The sequence below is a fragment of the Podarcis erhardii genome (genome assembly GCF_964252035.2).
Source record: "Podarcis erhardii genome assembly, chromosome: 3".
NCBI classification, from domain to species: Eukaryota; Metazoa; Chordata; class Lepidosauria; order Squamata; family Lacertidae; genus Podarcis; species Podarcis erhardii.
In genome coordinates, this window is record NC_138507.1 from 86,104,107 (window position 1) to 86,123,501 (window position 19,395).

General features: G+C 44.2%; 1 protein-coding gene and 1 long non-coding RNA gene across 7 annotated transcripts in view; one reads left to right on the forward strand and one right to left on the reverse strand.

Moving 5' to 3' along the window:
• The window catches only part of LOC309337614, a 104,397-nt gene extending 88,992 nt beyond the window's left edge, over positions 1-15,405 (forward strand). For both annotated transcript variants that reach the window (XR_014154439.1, XR_014154440.1), the window contains exons 3-4: positions 807-889; positions 15,303-15,405. This is a non-coding gene — a long non-coding RNA (uncharacterized lncRNA). The remainder of the gene's footprint in view (positions 1-806; positions 890-15,302) is intronic.
• The window catches only part of MDGA1 (MAM domain containing glycosylphosphatidylinositol anchor 1), a 281,764-nt gene continuing 276,559 nt past the window's right edge, over positions 14,191-19,395 (reverse strand). For 2 of the 5 annotated variants that reach the window (XM_081854149.1, XM_081854151.1), the window contains exons 16-17: positions 16,730-16,838; positions 14,191-15,578 (exon numbers count right to left, since the gene is read on the reverse strand). In XM_081854149.1, coding sequence (XP_081710275.1) covers positions 15,487-15,578; positions 16,730-16,838 — 201 coding nt within the window. In that variant the 3' untranslated portion in view covers positions 14,191-15,486. The remainder of the gene's footprint in view (positions 15,579-16,729; positions 16,839-19,395) is intronic. The other 3 variants (XM_081854150.1, XR_014154409.1, XR_014154410.1) reach the window with 3 other exon arrangements.

Consider the following 19,395-nt stretch of genomic DNA (forward strand, 5'->3'; position numbering starts at 1 on the left):
TCCCTGACAACTGTCAATCAGAATTCTGGGACCAGTAAACAGGCTGTTTTTATTCTGGTTCATCTTTGTTTTTTGCTTTAAATATATATCACTCCTGCTAACCTTGGAATTCCCCCAAGTCTGCTGATGCTTCCCTTCTGTTCATAGATGCTGGCACATGGATCGACGCTCGAAGAATGAGATTGCTATTGTTAAACAAGACAGAGCAAACATGATTTCTATCCTTTCTAATAATAATGGGATTATATAGGATAGGATTTTTTAAAATTATGTTTTTATTGATATATTGTTTTAATTTTCCCGTGACTGTTTCCCACTCTGTAGATATATATTTTACAGAGAGACTGAAAATTTCTAAACATGCTGCTTGGCAGGAAGAAAGTCAGATCAGTGTTACTGTTCATTTGGAGGAAGGAACTGAAAAAATTGCAGCAACCAGAACGTGGCATAAAGGGCAAGTTCAGATCTTTCTATTTTAAATTTTTGGATTTATATTTTGCTTGTTCTACTAATTTGCCTGTCACCTAGGGTCAGGTGATGATAATATGTAAAAAATAAATAGAACATGGTGACTTAGTACAAGCTTAGAACAAGCTGATCATTGCAGTGCTGAATGGGTAGCTCAGGCCACCGCAAAACTGGAGCTAGCCTAGGACGACCTTTTCTTGCAGCTCCCACATGCTCAGTGGTTGAATGACTTGGCCTTGCTTCTTCCTGAAGGGACCCAGGAACTCCTTGCTCTGTGTCCCTTCCTCGCTCTTCCTAATGGCAGCTGCTTCTCCTTGCTCTTCCCTTCCCATTTGTAGACAAGAACAATGAACAGCAGAGAGAACCGGGAACAGTTGGGACTGGATCTTCCTGGCTCCCTCCAATAAGAAAAACAGTAACTGTAAGTTGTTGTGTAGTAGTAACAAATCAAGCTCTCCAAAGGTGCTTGTAATGCTTCTTGGAATTAAAGGCAACTACTAGTACATGAAGGCTTCTGTAGCTATGGTGACTCTTTAACAGCATAATCCTATGCATGTCTACTCAGAAGTAAGCCCCACATTGTTCAGTTTGTGTGAGAACCTTTAGTGTCTGGAAGCAGTTTTGTATGAGATGTGCACATAGCGCACACACACCCCGGCGATATTACTTAATCCATGCAGTTTTGTGTTGTGGCAGTAATGATTCATCCCACTAACGTCTGAGAGGGGCTGAGGTGTACATTGGCCTTGGTTGGGGCACCTGAGATCTGGAGCCTCCTCCTCTATGAAGACTGCCTTGCTCCTGCCCTCCCAGTCTTTGGAAAGGTGGAAGGCACCATACCTTTTTTTTGTTACACTTTGCATCTTGTCTGACTCTCAGAGTTGACTGTTTCAGGGCACTGTTCCTCTTGAGTAATTGTGGTTATTGGTTTGATTAGCATTTTCATGGTTGTTTTAATCACTTTTATGTGAGTCATTTGGTGGCGCTAAAAGCACATAGAAACATAGAAATATTTCTATAAATAAGCAAATAACACTATCATTAGGCTGGAAGCTCAGTGTCAGTAATCAAACTTTAAAAAAACAACAGCATTTGAACAGTAGTGTCATAATAAATCAGAACGTTTAGATAGCAAGTGGCTGGACCAGGCCCCCAAATTATTCCTACCCACCCCATCCAGTCAGGGGCTTGCTGAGTGATTTTGGGCCTAGTCTGGCAGCTGTAAAGGCTGTTCTGTCAGTCGAGACATGTGCCAATCAAGCTCTCCTTTCCTTGGGTATAGAGCAGGAGTGGGGAATCTCAGGCACAAGGTCCAAATGCGGCCCTGTGGCCCTTGGAACTCACCCCAAGTCATGCCCTCACTGGGTCTGCTTTGTACCCCAAATGTTTTCGTCTGGTTAGAACAGAGCTTTTCAAACTTTTCATGTTGGTGACACACTTTTTAGACATGCATCATTTTGCAGCATAGTAATTCGGTTTTACTAGCAATCTGGAGGTTAAACTAACTCCTTTCCAGGCTCGGGAGGAGCGCAAGGAGCATTTGTGTGACACACCTACGCACTGCAGCAGACAGAGTTTGGAAAGCATGCATTTAGAACTGTGATAATGCCTCATTTGTCTGGATGGAGGATAGAGGGGTGTGTGCGTGTTTGTGTGTAGAAACTAGCCTATTGTACCAAAGTAAGACCCACATTCATTACTCTACCTGCTTTTGCCTCTTCCCACTACAGGCACGTGGCCCTCAGAAGTCTGCCCAGAAGGGAATCTGATCTAGAGAAAGGCGATGGGTATAGGACTAGGAGAAGTGCGAGAAGGGCAGGTGGAGATGGCTTTCAAAGTCACGGCCAGTTCTGTAGGAAGAGGAATTGTTTCCAAGCTCTTGTCCAGTCCCTCTTGGGAAAGTCTTGCATGGAGGGCGGGAGGAGAGCCTGCCTAGTGCTTAGCAACAGCAGCGAGCTCTGCGGCTTCTAGCCAAGGGAAGAGAATGAGGGCTGATGTTCAGAGACATAGCCACATAGTAATAGATGAGCTAATAATCCACAAAGGATGTTATGAGCAGAGGCAAAGTACTGGGGGGAAACGAGAGCCCACATGAGTTTGCAGTGGCTTCCTTGGGGATTGCAGCAGTTTCCCAGCAATATTTCTAGGCCTCCCATGTGCCCTGTCCCCCTACAACCTTCTCATTGGTTTGCTTCATGGTATTAAACCACAGCTCCGAACAGAACAGATTGAAACACACCATGACACACACACACACACACACTTTCTCCCTTGGTTTTTTTTTTTTTAATACTGCAGCTTTATTTTAATGAAACAGTCCATGTTGAGATTCTATAGGGAACACTGTTGTAGTGGATGGAGTGGGTGGGGAAAGTTTATAAAACATCTCACCCTGTTTCAAAGGTCCCTTGGGTCCCTTGTGTTTTGTGCTTTTAGGGTTCTCCTCCCCCCAAATGTTAGATACTTGCCGGAGAGGGTTGACGCCGTCCCCTTGTTCTGCGTGGTGATGGAAATGCTTCATGAGGGAGCAGAGGAGGAGCATACAGTGAAGGTGAAACTGAAGGCAGGGAATGGCGCCAGATTCCCAGACGAGTGTCTCAGAATCCCAGGGAAGAGAGTGACAAACAATGAAGGACCACTTCGCACAATCCATTGACCCGGAGTCCCTTTGTTAACTGTTCCGGCAGTTCACATGATTCATTAGCCCATTTGGCTTCGGAGCAAAAAGGCTGACGGACTCCAGGAACGCTGCTAATGGTTGGCTTGAGCTGCTTCTCCCTTTAGCACTTTTTCCTAACGTGGAGGATTTAGTTATCATTCCTCTTTGCAGGCTACTGTACAAAACGGCATCATACTGATCTAGGAACGGAGCAGTTACCAATTGCAAACTCGAGCATGTGAAATGCAGCCTCAAGGCAGGTCCCAAATTTCTCTTCCTTCCAGATCTGAGATGCCACTGCCAATTAGGTGCGGGACATTGGCTTCTTGACCTTGTATAACTTGGTAACTGGAGTTTCTGTGTGAAGAGTGATTTTGCACAGAACTATTACCTGTGCTTGTAAGGGTGGCTCGGGAAACCCAGCCAGATGGGCAGGGTATAAATAATAAAATAATTATAATTATAATTATAATAATTATCATCATCATCATCATCATTATCTCTGTTACCTTGGCTAAAAGCAGCTTGTGGCAAAGGTGGAAGCTCAAACTAGGCACAATGCAGAAGAACCATCATTTTTCTAATTAGTGGCCCCATGAGGTGGATATGAAAATCAGGAAAGCGGTGCTCTGGGAGAGGGTGACTTACTACTCTTGCTCTCTGTACTATTTTTCTCAATATAAAGCCTCAAAGTTGCCATTAGCGCTCTCTGTGTGGCGGATGTGTGTGTTACACCTCTCAGTTTAGCCCCAAGAATTCAGAAATGGTTTACCTGCATGTAGTTCCCAGCTAGGGAACCTTGGAAATGTAATGATATAGATATGTATCATGGTGATTTCTTGAACTTGAAACCAAAGGAATGAAGATCTAGTGAAGAGAAGATACAAAGTATTCTAATGCGTTAACATAGTGCATCTCCATCTATATAGTTGCAAAAGTCAAGCAGTCAGACCTATTTGGCTATCCAAATTCAACTATGGAACATAGGGAGACGTGCTCTTGATTTTGTAAGTGGCAAACCAGCCTTCTGATGCCTGATTTTTTTCTCTGCTTCCAGAGTCCTAACTCCCAGTACTTAGAGCCATAGAATTGTAGAGTTGGAAGGGACCCCAGGGTCATCTAGTCCAACCCCCTGCAATGCAGGAATCCTGCCCCAAGCTTTCCCTGGGTGGGCTCAAGCCACCAACCTTCTGGTTAACAGCCAGGTGCTATTTGCATGTCCCAATTGATAACCTTCAGCCCTTCCATTCCAAATCCACCCACCGCCAGTCTCCTAGTGTTGGTGTGGAATGTATATGCTCAAGTTTTGCAATATCACAGCCGGTCTCAAAGTCCTTGCACCTCAAGGATGTAGGAAACTAACTCCGATTGTCCTTGAACCACATGGGCGGGCTGGCCCATATCCTGCAACAGAGCTCTCAATTGGCCTCCCCTTGTGCTCTTAAAAGATGCGCTCACTGGAGTACCTTCTCTGTGTTGTTCCATATTAGAGGAGCACAGGTGCAAGGCATCTGGAAATACAATAGCTTTTTCAAAGACCCACTATGGGAGCCCAGATCAGAAGACGCAGCACACTTTGATGCTGAGCCCTGCAGGGGATCAGACATTTTACAAGCAACCTACATTGAGGGGAAAATACAGCCTGATTTGCAGATCATGTCACCTCTTCATTCATGCTTTGTGATTTAAATGGGCCATGGGGTAAAGCCTTTGCCCATTCAACATCCACCGTGATGAGGTGTCAGAATGAGAGCAAGACACTGCAGACAGAGCATAGGTGAATGGATTGCCTGCTATTTTGGTTATTTATTTAAAAATATCCCTAAACTACCAGGGCCAGTACAATAAATGAATCTAACATATGCACACATAAAACAGCAGCAGGGCAGGTAAGACAATGAGTCAGCAGTAGATCAAGTACCAACCTGAGCAACCTAAGCCTAGGTGAGAATATGTGCCTTTCCTTGGCACCAAAAATGTAAGGAAGTTTGTGCCAACCATATCTGGGATGGAAGAGCATTCCAAAGATGGGGCACTGCTACTGAGAAAGCCCTCTCCCAGGCTGCCCCATAACAGAAATTAAAAGGTAAAAAGGTAAAGCACCCCTGGACAGTTAAGTCCAGTCAAAGGCGACTATAGGGTTGTGGTGCTCATCTCACTTTCAGGCCGAGGGAGCCGGCGTTCGTCCACAGACAGCTTTCTGGGTCATGTGGCCAGCATGACTAAACCACTTCTGGTGCAATGGAATACAGTGACGGAAACCAGAGTGCACGGAAACACTGTTTACCTTCTCACCACAGCGGTACCTATTTATCTACTTGCACTGGCATGCTTTCAAATTGCTAGGTTGGCGAGAGCTGGGACAGAACAGCAGGAACTCACCCCATTGCAGGGATTCAAACCGCCAACCTTCTGATCAGCAAGCCCCAAAGGCTAGTGATTCCCATGTCCCATAACAGAAATTATTCAACTGACTAACTTTAGAACCTCAAAGCAATGAGCTCCTTTTTACAGGCCTGATACGGGCATGCTACATCCTTGGGCAGCTGTCTGGGTCCCAGCAGCACCCTCTGCCAATGGCTGCCCTGGGATCTCTAACTGGCATCAGGCAGTGAGCGCCAGTTGACATTTTTCAGTTTCCCCAATATAGCATCTCTCAGGGGCTTGTTATGCAGTTCTGCCTACATAAAATGCTAAAATTAAACTATTGATTTTTTTGCTGAATTGTAGGTTATTCTGAGGAGGATGAATAAGCTTAACAATTTGTTTGTAGTCCCCCCCTCTCCAAAGAGAAATCACTAATTTAGTATTTGTGTGCATGGTCTGGCTGTGATAACTCAAGAGCTAATTGACATATTCGAAACAAATTTGGGACTCTTGTTTGCACAAGGAAAAACAGATGCTTTTGACTTGCAAGTTGCAACTGGAAGTGTGGGAAAGGAACTTTATTGGGTAGCTTGGCAAAAAGTGTCAATTTTTTTTTGCTGTGTGTGTGCAATTAAAATGCCTCTTCGGCCAGCACTGACTGGATCACTACTATGATTGCCACCATAGTAGTGCAAGGCAACCTGGGTACCTTCACTGTGGAAAGAGTCACTTTGCCTGAAGCCCCCTTAACCCTGGAGTTGCCTCTGCCTGCCAAGTACAAATGTTGGGTAAAATTTCCTAAAAGTCAGCATTAAGTGGAGCCCATTTTAGGGAGAAGTGGATAGGGGGCAAGCTTTTCCCTTCTGCAGCTACCCAGTCCCTTAGCCTCTTCCCCACTGGGTTCTAGACCATATTTATCCTTGTGTTAGCAAGGCGTTTTGTTTAATGTATCAGTTTGGCCTCTTCTGCTTACCCCTTTCCTAGCTATTAGCTTTCTGGGTGAGAATCCAGGCTGTCTTGCCATTTAAGCTGGCCTTTCTGCAGCCTCAGATTCAGGTAGCTAAAGCAGAGAGGAGACTTGAGTGCTAGACACTGCACTGAGGGGATCTACAAGGAAGATGGGGGCAGGAATTTCCTAATTTATAATTGTGTGGATCTTCCCATCAGCTCCTACTATAGCTCTTTTACTGACCCACAGCTTTTCAGCCTCATTATTGTCTGCACCATTCAGAAAATTATCACAATAAAAGAAAGCAGGGTTAAAGAGAGAACTTCTCTGTCCAGAATCTAAAGCTCTGAATCCCTTTTTAGTTATAATAAGTCATGGTGATGACGTTCATAATTACTTGGTTCAATATATTAATTTGTCCAGCTCATAATGCTTGGCTCTATTTTGAATCGAGTGCCACTTCCCTCTAAAGTTCTTCTGTGGCTCAGAATGTTAAACAAGATACTTTGTGTGTGTGATCAGCATTCAGCCCAAAGCCAGATGCTTTGTGGGAGTATGCACAGAAAGTATTTAATGTTAATCCCTCACTCTCAACAAAACTCTCACAGATTGCTGTGAAATTCCCTGAACTTCTAAACCGTACATGTAATTTACAAAATATCATGCTGCCAGCAAGCAGTCACTAAAGGATAGCATCCACAATGGTATAACTGCAGCCATGCAGGTAGTACCAAATGAAACTAATTGTGCCAAATTGTCAGGGCACAATAAAGTAATGCATATGCATGCAGTACCACTCATGTGCATGCACCAAAAATATGAGCCACAGGAGAACTCCTGGAAAGACACAGAGCTTTTTTATGAATGCTCAGCAAGGAAGTTCCCATTCTGAATTGAGCCACATACTGTTTTTTTAATTGTCACAGGCCTCTCACTGGTACAGTCTATGTGGATGATACTCTTACTCCCTATCAAAAGCCTTGGGGGCAGAGTAGCAACTGAGATAGTCTCATCCACTTTTCATTATTTCTGTCAAATGTAGTATTGCCTGAATCTGTCCTGATGTTGCAGTTGGCTCCTGCTTGTAAAGGGCAGGCCATGCATGTCTTGCTTAGTGCTGTAAAGATGTGGGTCAGTCCTGGTCCCAGTGGAGTTAGTAGCCAGAAGATTGCACAAGAAATATTGGTGCCTGAGGTGAAAAATCTAAATGCCACCCCCAGTGGTGGAGAAAATAAAATAAAGAAATGTAAATTTGCTATTTTTGAGCAGTGCCCCCAAACACTGCCTTGAGAAGACCACCTCACCCTGTCTCCACCTCACAGGTGCATCTGAAAGGTTACACATACTTATTTCCCTTTTGTAAGAACTTACATTTTGGAAGCCCCTTTAAAAAAAACATTCCTTCTGGGGGTTGGTTCCCCCAATTGTCTTGGAGAAAAACATCAGTCTCAAAGAGCATCATCTCCAAAGCTCTGCACAGTGAAATGCCACTCTGCAAGACAGTATCTAAGAGAGCGTTCATAAACTGTATGACAATGTATAGATTTGTGTTTATAGTACAATTTAATTTATTGGAGTTTGATATAGTACACACTTGGGGAATTTATTTGGCTGGATACTAGGGAAGTGGGTTGTGTCATCATAAAAAGTTCAGCTAGTGGCCACAGCAATAACACTGTCCAATGTGCTCCACCAGGCATTATCTGCAACTTGTTAGTGTGATGCCTGAGATATTTGTAACACTGGTTCTGTAGGCAGAGCTGCAATCTAAAAGAGAATGCTATTGTCCTACAGACATGTATATGCAGCAATGTAGTCAGGGATGCCACTCTATGCAACAGGTGACTACATCAGTTGGTGCCTGGAGGTGGGGAGAAATGAAGACGAAAGCAGGAAAAGCTGGTGTCTGGATAACTTTTGAAAGTGTAAAATCCCTCCTCCCTCAGTTGGAGCTCCATCTGAGACACTAGTTATAGCATTGCTTAGCAATGAAGCAAATGGATGTTGGCTGAATGAAGTCAAGTTCTTATCAAGTTATCTGTTAAATGATTTTCTCTCTTGCTTATTATTCTCCCTCTTGTAAACGATTCTTTGATAAGGACAGGAAAGTCAAACTGAGGTCTGATGTGATCCTCTGTTTGCAGTCTGAAGTGGTATAGTCTGTTCTACTATCTCAGGTTTCCACCACCTAATTTCCATCTCATTCTGTCGTGCGTATAAACCAGGCATCAGAGAACAAGAAGGCAATGCCGTCCACATTCTCACATGTAGGGTAGGCTGCTTCCTCCTGATTCTGCTATTGTCACACAGAGGGCGGGCTATCACCAGTCTGCCACAGTTCTCTGCTTGGGGTAAAACTCAGAAACACTCGAACTACCCATGCTGCCTTCTTCAGCTGCAAAGCAGGCTAAGGTTGTAAGCTTCCTGCGATAACCATGGTCTCTAGACTGCAGTTTATTACCATGGAGTGTAAATTGGTCCTCGTTAAAATGCAATTTTCAAAGGCACTATGGGAGATCTTCCTCTGTAAATGTCTTGCTCATTTATTAAACATCATCCAAGGCCAATCAGGGCAAATGAAAAACATTGGGACGTGAAGAAGACAGTGCTCCAAAAACTGGCAGCTCTCGTGCGAAGAATGCCAGTCCTCCTGTTGGCATGTCAGCTGGTGGCTAAAGCTGCCTCTATAGTTCTGAGAGAAATGTAGCAAGCTTTGTGCAAGGCTACAAGGGGAAGAAGCGTTCAACTGCTTGGAGCCTGGTCTCAGCAGAGAAAAGCACCTGGTGGAGGCAAAAGACTGCTCCGTGACAAGGCTCTAATAATTTCCTTCTTCCAGCGGAAAAGGGATCTCTACCTCAGCCTGTCTCCTTGTGAGGTCTGAACAATATTAGGCTAGCCCACAAAGAGGGAGGTTGCAGACTTGTTTCTTTTTGGGCACTGACCCTGTACAAGTATCATTTTCATCTGCAGGCTGCAAACTTTTCTTACTTGCATTTAAATGCGTTTTCTAAGGACTGATTAAGTAAAATCATTTTTACAAGGTGCATTTGAACTCCTGTTGCTTTATATCAAGACCCAAGGCTAAACTCAGTTTGCACTGCATATTTAGGCACATCCTCTAATATAACATGGGCCACTTGGAATGGGACTGCACTTGCAATCCTTCACACCACACATAAAGTTTACTAACTTGGCCCAATGCCAGTAATAACTGCCAAAAGTACAGGAAATTAGTTTTGTACAACAGCCAGAGAGATACAGACATACAAATCCATAATCTTTCATATGTGCCCCCCTTTTTCTTTTGACTAATAATCAATCCTAAGCAACAGGCAAGCTAATAATCTGTAATCATTTCCCCATGCCCCACCTGTTTAATTCAGTCCTTTCTTCAAACATTCTGCAGTGACTCACTGTGACCCTTCTCCAGTGGTGAGATACATCACATAATACAGTATCTGTTCCTTGATTGGTTTTGTGAAGCTAACTCTTCAGTATAAAAGGGACACTCACCTGGCAGGAATACTAGCCCTAGTTTCACTATGTAGGCATGAAAGGTTTTAAGTCAGCAGCAACTGTTGTTCAGAATGCAGCGGCTGCACAGCATTGAAAAGCAAAGGCTCTCCTGCATTCATTAAGAAGATACAGTATGCTGCTTCTGTTCCAGGCTTCTCCTCAACTGACCAACCAGATTTTCCTGGAATGCTCCCAAGCAGAAAGCAAGAGGACAATGGCCACCCTCTATTGCTTGTCCATAGCACCTGGCAACTAGAAGTATACTTCCTCTGATTAGGGAGGTTATAATCTGGCATGGCTAAGAGAGACCAATGGACTTACTGATGGCAAATACACCCCCATCTCATATGCACACACATAACCTAAATATTTAATTGGTTCACATTCATGTCTTTACTTTATTCTCCGCCCCGCCCCCAAGCCTCCATGAAAATAACAATACTGTATCTCATATTTTTGTAGTACCTTCCATGATGGACTGGTTTGCAGCTCACAGCTCTTTCCGCACACATTGCTGTTATGCAGCAATGAAACTCACCTGCTGGATGAACGAAATGTCTCATGCAATAGCTGCATCATAACAAACAAGGTTAATTAATACATCCAGTTGAAATTGCAGGTCTCCTTTAAGATGGCAGAATATTTATAAAATCTTGTGTGCCTAGGGTATTGGGTTCTAAGCTTCTTGTACTCATAAAAAGTACCACTTGAATAGAGCAGAACAATAATTTTATATGTACTTTAAATAACAGCACATCTGACATCCATTAGGCTATAAGTAGCTGCTGATTCCTAAGTGACTGTAAGACTTCTCTGGAAGCAGCTGACATTTACTTGGAGGTCTAAATGTTCAAGTACTAATGCAACCCAACTCTGCTTCACTTGCAAGTGTTTATGTTTCCAGTATTAACAAATGCGGTGCCAGGTCTAGGGTTTAAGCAGCTGCACTGTCCATGCTACTGTAAAAACATTCTATATTTCCTCTTAACAACAGTTTGTACAATGACATGAAACCTGTTGTTTCAGTCTTCATGCTTCTGACGAGCCAAGGCACTTGAGGTAGCAATTTTCCCCAGGGAAACCTGCTATTTCTAAGCCAAAGAAAGGAAAGAGAATGAAAAGAAGGAGGAGGGTTCAGTAAATGAGGCTCCCTGAGACTTATATGATGATTAAAATGCAGATTTATCACTGGTAAGATACCTGAACCAATGACAACGGAATACATGATTAGTTCCTACAAGCAAGTCATATCCCCTATGAATAGATAGGCACCATTGGTCCTTACTTACACATTCTCATATAGATGTATGCTCAAATCATAAAGGTGACGCACCGAAAAAGGGACAGAGAGGACGGTACCAGCCCAGGATATGTATTTTGTCCCCCGTCCCTCTCTACATGGCCAATCCCACATGCCTGTTCTACCAAATATCAGCAATGCCTATTTGCAATAAAACTCTCCAAATTTCCAAGGTAGCTCACAACTCTTTCTACCCATAGACTACTAAGTCTCAAAGACAATATGGCCTCCAGGATTAGGGGTTGAGGAGAAATTGGACTCAGTTGGTATTTAGAGGCAAACCTACCTAATCCACACTTTCTGAAACAATATTTTACCTATCCAATGGCTCAAAGAGCTGCAAAATCAGAAGGAAAGGGTGATGCAGCCTCCATTCTTTTAAAAGGGGGTCAATTAAGGCCAGTCATAGAGGCTTTTAGAAATTTTGAGACCCTACCACCTTTCTCTTCTACAACAGCAATCTAGTATCCTCCTTTGTGTAAGAGATAACTGGGGTAGGATTCTTTATCAGAGCCACTAGCAAATGATGGACAGCAAACAATTCTGAATGTTACTTCTGTGCGGCTGTGAAAACGAAGAAAGCACTTGGGACATCTGGGAGGAAAAACATATATAATCCAATCCAGATTAAACAATATGAGGTCGGTATGCTTAATGAATTTCTCAGATGCCATAAACTTTGTTTCTCCTCTGCCAGCAGCCAAACCTATACAACTATCACCATATGAAAGAACATCTCTTTCATCTATGCCATATGCTCTCCTCAAATCTCCTGCAGCAGTGATAATATTTGCTCAGGGTACCAAAAATCTCTGCAGACCTATACATAGTTTATCTGGGAGTAAACTCCATGGAGCTAAATGGGACATGTGTAGAATTGGGCTTTAAATCTTCCTACATAAGGGAATGTGGCCATTCCATCGCCTTTCACATTTAGATTATTACAAGCACCAGTATACTTTGACCTGCAAGGAGTTTTGGAAGGAGCAGAATCAGCATATTCAGAACCATCAAGGTAATTCAGGCACAACTTGGCAGTTAAACTGGCTGGGATCTTACTCTGTAGCTACCTTACAAATCTAGCCCTGCAAAAACCAGTTTAGGAAACTATTCCTTCCATGTGTGGGATAAAGCTAGGCTGAATCAACAGAAGTATAGTGTCCTGATCAAGGGAAGTAATACTGCTGGCATCAGTCCATCTTGGGAGACAATGGAAGAGTGTCCCTTGAGGGGAGAAGTCAAACCGCTGGAGAGTTACAGCGCCTGCTGTGGCTGAAGTGACTGATACAGGAGAGACATGTTTTGTTGCAGCTGGGGCAGAGAAAGGCACCTGGTTGTGCTGATGCAGGTGTACCATGGTGTCTCTTTCTGCACTCCTCTCAGTGGTCATTCCTCCTCTGGTCATTGCTGTGGATACATGCCCTGACTGTTTCCAGAGAAATAATAGTACTGCCCTATTCTGCCTTGGCCAAACAAAACCTGGACTACTGTGTCCAGTTCCGGGCGCCACAATTTAAGAAGGATATTGACAAGCTGGAACAGTTGAGGGAATTGGGCATGTTTAGCTTGAATAAGAGGAGACTGAGAGGAATTATGATAGCCATCTTTAAATATCTAAAGGCCTGTCACATGTAAGATAGAGCAAACTTGTTTTCTCCTGCCCCAGAGGGTAGGACTCAAACCAATGGCTTCAGGTTACAAGAAAGGAGATTCCGACTTAACATCAGGAAGGACTTTCTGGCAGCAAGAGCTGTTTGACAGTGGAACAGACTTCCTCGTTAGGTGGTGGACTCTCCTTCACTGGAAGTTTTTAAGCAGAGGCTGGATAGCCATCTCTCATGGATGTTTTAGTTGAGATTCTTGCATTGCAGGGAGCTAGACTAAGTAACTGTCAGTGCCCTTCCAACTCTACAAGTCTATGAAAGCATTGGGTACTGGGGAAACCAAAACCATGACTAGCTCCTAAATTACTTTAACCTACCTTCAAATATATACATTTTGGATTCAAAAAGGCCCTGACTTGCCAAGACAGCACTGAAGGTGGAGGAAGGTGAGATGGGGGTGGGTGGGTATTTCTAAAGGTAAAGGTACCCCTGCCCATATGGGCCAGTCGTGTCCGACTCTGGGGTTGCGTGCTCATCTCACTTAAGAGGCCGGGAGCTAGCGCTGCCCGAAGACACTTCCGGGTCATGTGGCCAGCGTGACGAAGCTGCTCTGGCGAGCCGGCACCAGCGCAGCACACGGAAACGCCGTTACCTTCCCGCTATAAAGCGGTACCAATTTATCTACTTGCATTTGGGGGTGCTTTCGAACTGCTAGGTGGGCAGGAGCTGGGACCGAACGATGGGAGCTCACCCCGCTGCGGGGATTCGAACCGCCGACCATGCGATCTGCAAGTCCTAGGCACTGAGGTTTTACCCACAGCACTACCCGCGTCCCATCTGTGGGTATTTCTACACCCAAGGTATTCCTTGAATACGAATGCAGTTCACAAGCTCAAAGTAATGGGTGCACTGGTGCAGAGTGAACCTTTGTACTGAAAGCTCCCCTCTGCGAGCTGCTTATGGAAGTAGGGGCAACAGGGTAACATTTATCCAAAGCACCCTACTCAGAAGACCACCTCCTCCTGACTTCATAATGTATAGTTTAACATACTGATTTAGAAGGGTTAATACTGCCCAGCTCAAGTTGGGAGCAACAAGCTTGCTTTCCTGAGATCACTTGGTCTCTTATAGTGGTAGTGTGGCATCTCTGAAAACACAAGTCTGCAATCCAATTCCCTTTAAGCTTTCTGCCCTTGTGCATCCACCTGCCCCAACTCCTGTGGGGTTGGTCTGTTTCTTTTCCTGCTTCCTCTGCTCATCACCCGGCTTGAGGGCTCCACCTGTCTCCCAACTTCATCATGCAAACTGAAATAGAGCAGTCTCATCCTTGAGTGGTAAATCAAGCACCATGATACCAGCACCCTGCAATTAGTACTGAGCCACAGCTAGGTACTACAATTAACAAACAACTATTGCAAATTCAGGTGTCATACGGGCTTAGGAGAAGATGAAAGGTAGTATATGAAAATGTTTTTGGTGGGATAATTATGGGAAAAAAATGGAATGGGAGACAGTTATTATTAAATAATTTGTCTCAGAGGAGATCCTTGCTTTAAGGCTTCTGCAGCTCATGCTTTTGACGCTGCCAAGTGCAGCATCGCAATTCAGTCACCTTGCCAAAGAGGCCCCTGACCAAAAAGCCTCTTCTTTCATTCCCTATGCTAGATTGACAATCTGCCTCCATGGTGGTGGAAAGAACAAGTTCAAAGGGAGGGAGAGCTGAGCAGCTTGAGAAGGGGGAAAAGAGGGAGGGGGCAGAGGAGGTCAACAGCTGATCCTGCAGCTTACGTCTGCCCCAGATTTTTTCCATCCATCTCCACCATCCGCAAGGAGTCTGTTTCTCTGCTTTGCCGAGCGAAAGTTGGGGGGCACAAAGGTGTGAAGGATGGGTCAAAAGCAAATTGCACATGGACAAGTAAATACATGAGAGTCTTGAAAATGCATATGGAGACTCTGAAGCACATGCAGCGGGGGCGAAATTCCGTGGTCACCGGCACGCAGGGAGGAGCAGCCCCCAATGGAGACGAGTGGGATGCTCTTTCGAAAAGGTGAGGTGGTGCTGCAGCAGACAGATAATGGTAGGCAGAGCCAGCCAGGGAAAGGTCATAACACAGAGACCCAGAAGGGGGCGCTGTGCTAGACTGTCTCCTAAACTGAGGCTCTGTGGTAAAGAAGGTAACAGTTCTTGTAGAAATTTGTGCTTTAATATATTTTGTTTTTGTTTAAAACAAAAGTTCCCACTTCCCTGAGGAAGTCCTGTCCACTATTCCCAAGGAAATGTGGCTTTCCCCCGCTTTCATTCATCCTTTTAAATAGCTTTGTCATTCTCATCTTTGCCTTTCGTTCCATTGTTTCCATCTCTTCTTTCCATTGCTTCCTCCCTCTTTCTCTTGTGGTTTTTTTTTTTAATAATCAAGATTTGTTTTCTTTTTCTTTTAGACATTATGACTTCCTCTAGGAATCCTTCCATGTTCTGAGCTGGATCCCCTTTGCGTCGTCATGCTTATCAGTCTTTGGTATGGACACTTTGGTGTGCCAGTGAGGAGGGGGAGGAAGAGGAGCAGAGGTGACCAAATAGGAAAGGAGGAGGAAAGTCTCAGAAGACGGACGGACTCGCTTGCTATCATCTGAGCAGGACAAAAAGGAAGAAAAGTAACGGTCCACAGAGGGGAAATTTGTCTTGGGTGATGGCGCCGTTTTCTGGAAGGACAACTGCTGCAGGGCAAGAAAGAAAGAAGAAGGGTTAGTTAAGATAAGTTTTCCTGCTTTTGTAGTATAAACAACAACAATGTGATGCCACAGAAAAAGCTCATGCTCTTCAAGGCTGCATCAACAAAAGTATAGTATCCTGATCAAGAGAAGTAACAGGACCACTCTGCTCTGCCTTAGTCAGACCACACCTGGAGTATGGTGTCCAGTTCAAGGATCTTGACGAGCTGGAATGTGTGCAGAGGAGGGCAACGAAGATGATTAAGGGTTCTAAAGAACAACTTTGGTTAACAAACATGGCAAAGGTTATGAGGATCAATAAACCATTTGCAACAACGTATGGAAAATTGGTTAAGCATCGGGTGATTGTCAGCATCGCCCTTGAGCCAGTGTACCAACTGGACTCATGCACTACAGCCCCGACTGGGCTAGGCGAGCTGGGTAGCACTGCCAGAGACCTCTTTTCCCACAGGAACAGGTCACAGTGCTGTGGACTCACAGCTTGGAGCTGAGAGCACCGGATTCACTGTCTCAATTATACAGTCGTTGCGCAGCAGCGTTTTGCAGTCTTGCAGAGTATAAACCACTCGGAGAGCAGCTCTGTAGAATATCTTCCTTTTATTCTATTGCTACAGCTATAATACAAAACTATATACAGAGCTACAAATTCTAAGCATAAATCAATGCTATACTCTGAGTGCCTGCAGCTGCTCTTAGCAGCAATCTTATCACTAAACACGATCTCTTGCACTCACTCTCCGATACACTGACTGACTCTCTCTCTCTCACACACAGACTCACTCACTTGACTAATTAAGTAGAGAGCAGTACATTGCTCCTCCTCTCTGTAGAGTCAGCAGAGACCTCAGGAGATCATCAGGAGATTCTTGGGTATGGGAGGGCTGAAATCTCCTCAGTGATTGTGTGGCATGTTTCCCAGTTCTTGTTCCACCAGAAATCTCATCTGTGCCATTGACTCTACTTTGGAACACTGAAGTAATTCAAGTGAGGCAGGTACACACACCTTAATCAATAATGGACCCTGCTGCTATAAGCAAATATGCGAAACTGTCAAGTCAACATGCAGAATTCTCCCAACCTTTACTTCTGATTTGGGATACAAGTATTCAAACACCACGCCAAATATAACCCATTACCTTTGTCTGGAACAACAGGCTTCCTTGGACAATCTCCCTTTTTTAGAGTGACGTCATCAATGGCAATATCTCCCTCTGAGCCTGTGCCACGGACGCCTTCAAAGATGATCTGCAGGCAGAGCACATCAGAGTTGGAAAGGATCTTAGGTAGCAGGCCAGGGACCCAACCCCTTAAACTCTCACATGCCCATTCTCCAAGATACTGTTTGTTTTTTAAAAGGAAGAAAAATGCCCAAATTCTCTTCGGGTCATTTTGTGTTTACCATGCCCTTTCATAAATGTAGGGACCAACTGAGAATCCACATTTAGGCTTATCAGCAGGTTCAAATGGCAGATGACTCAGAAAATAACCAGGACATAGACAAGAGGGGAAATGGAGCAGCGCATACGAAGATTAAATCAAATGAGCAATGTGAGAAGAGGTATGGTTCAGGAAAAGGAAGGAAGCTCATCTGTTGGTGCTGGGTAATGGAACAGTGCAATCCTATGCATGTCTACTCAGAAGTAAATACCACCATGCCCAATGGTGCTTACTCCCAACAGTTACACTTTTAATAGGATTACACACTTAATTGGAAATCAGTCCAGTAACGCTTATTTCTGAGCAGACAATTATGGGATTGTGTGGTAAATGTGATGGAGAAGCAATCACATGAGTACAGCATTACATTTCAACCAGCACCTTTTCCTGTCTCATCACATCTTTGCTATCCTTTACCTCACCCACTTAGCTCGAGTCATCTTTTACTGAATGCACCTGCCCCCAAGCTTGAGCATCTTTCAGAGGCAACGTAAAACACTGCATTTTTGTGTGTGTCAGTGGTTTACAACTGGAAAGTAGTTATAGATACCTAAGTATGCATAAACTCTTGCATGTCCTCCTCATTTTAATGGGTCATCCTTGTTTCGTTATCTGCCCCAGGACTTAGGATAGGAGGTGAGTCACCAAAGGCAACTAGCTAAGGAGGGAGCAAGTCAAGCTGCATCTTCCTTTGTTTGAGGCAGGATTCATGCTTGCTCTGGTGCTAAAATATCTCAAAACCCACCACTGTGAAGGCCACAACTTTGTTCCTGCCTCTGTCCTGCTTACTCTGGAACCACAGGGGGCTCCTTCATTCTTGAGGCCTGGCAGTTACAGCTTCATTAGCCCATGCCATGCGTGCTGTTCCTATGGTTACAAGGCTTTACGGGAAGCTTAGGGCAAAGGCTCAGTCGCTTCCCATTCCCTAAGGGGCAAAGCCAACCTCTGTGTTCATATCCTATTATGCAAGAGATGGCTGCAACTCAAGCCTGCCACGAGCAATGTCCATGTATTCAGAAGAAAATATTCGTCTCTGCTACGTTCCTTACCTCCCACTTGCTGCAATTTAAAGGATAAAGTCCGAAGGGATGTGTCTCTCTCTGAGATTTCACCTCCCCTTGTGTCAAGCTACACCTGCTGATATTGCCTCTCCTACACAACCATTAAAGAAAGATAAAAGAGCCCTTTCCTCTTTCACCATACTTCACAGTAAAACTATTCCTCCATCCAGCTACCTATTATGTACAAACTCAAGCTTTAGTATAGCCACTGAAAAGTCAGCTGGGAGACTGATGCAGTAGCTCAAATGCCTATGAAGGACACCTGATGCGGCCATTTGGAAATGCCCCAGGTTCATCACCAGTTCTTGAGGGCCCAGCCAAAACCCCCAGATGAGCCAGATAGAATAAAAATAATAATGTTGCCCTGCATAAGCCTTGTGGCATATGACCAAATGACAATGTTACTGTGTGCCTAGAAATCTGGGTTCATGAGTGTTGCTATTTATGCTCCCATCACTGTCAAGTGTAAATGGTCCAGAAACATTATAACAGAAATGAGAGTCAAAGCAGCCTATGAATTAAACCAATGTATGCTGGAGCAGGCTCATAAGCAACTGAATGATAACAAATTAGTTGCCCATCCCCATTGTCATTAAGCACACAGCAATAAGCGAGCTACAAGCCATAAACAGCACACTTGCAAGTAACAAGATTATTGTTTTATGGCACCCCAAAGCATGATATGCACTTCAGAGCTAAGTAAAACAAAGCAAATACACAGACATGCATTCATAAGCAATCATTCCCTGAACAAAGAAAATTAAGATGCAGGGCATAACAATCACAATGAACTCTCCAGGAACAAACACCTGTGGGTTGCCCCTCACAAGCAGCAGCAGCAGCTCAAAATAATAAATAATACCCTTTCAGACCACAGGACCTATTTACACTACAAATTAACACCTTTTTTTATCTATTCAACACTTACGGCTTTCCACAAATATTCCTGAGAATTGTGGTCCACCATGGGGTGCTAATAATTTCTTGGGGACAGAGAATGTCTCTTAAGCATGCAGTAAAAATATATATGTCAACAAAATTACAAAACAGCAGAGTTGGAAGTTGGAGCTGCCTCTACATTGAGGGACTTAAAAGTATGCTTCCAATGTCCAGGTTGCAAGATATAGGTTGCAATCCAAATAAGATTGAAGCACAGATAGTGAGTGGCTTCCTAGAGCAGATTGGTGGGTGATTGCCTGCTCTTGATAGGTTTACATTCTCTCTGAAAGAGCAGGTATGTAGCTTGGGGTACTTTCTGAATCCATTTCACAACTGCCTTCCATCAGCTGTGGACAGCGATAAGC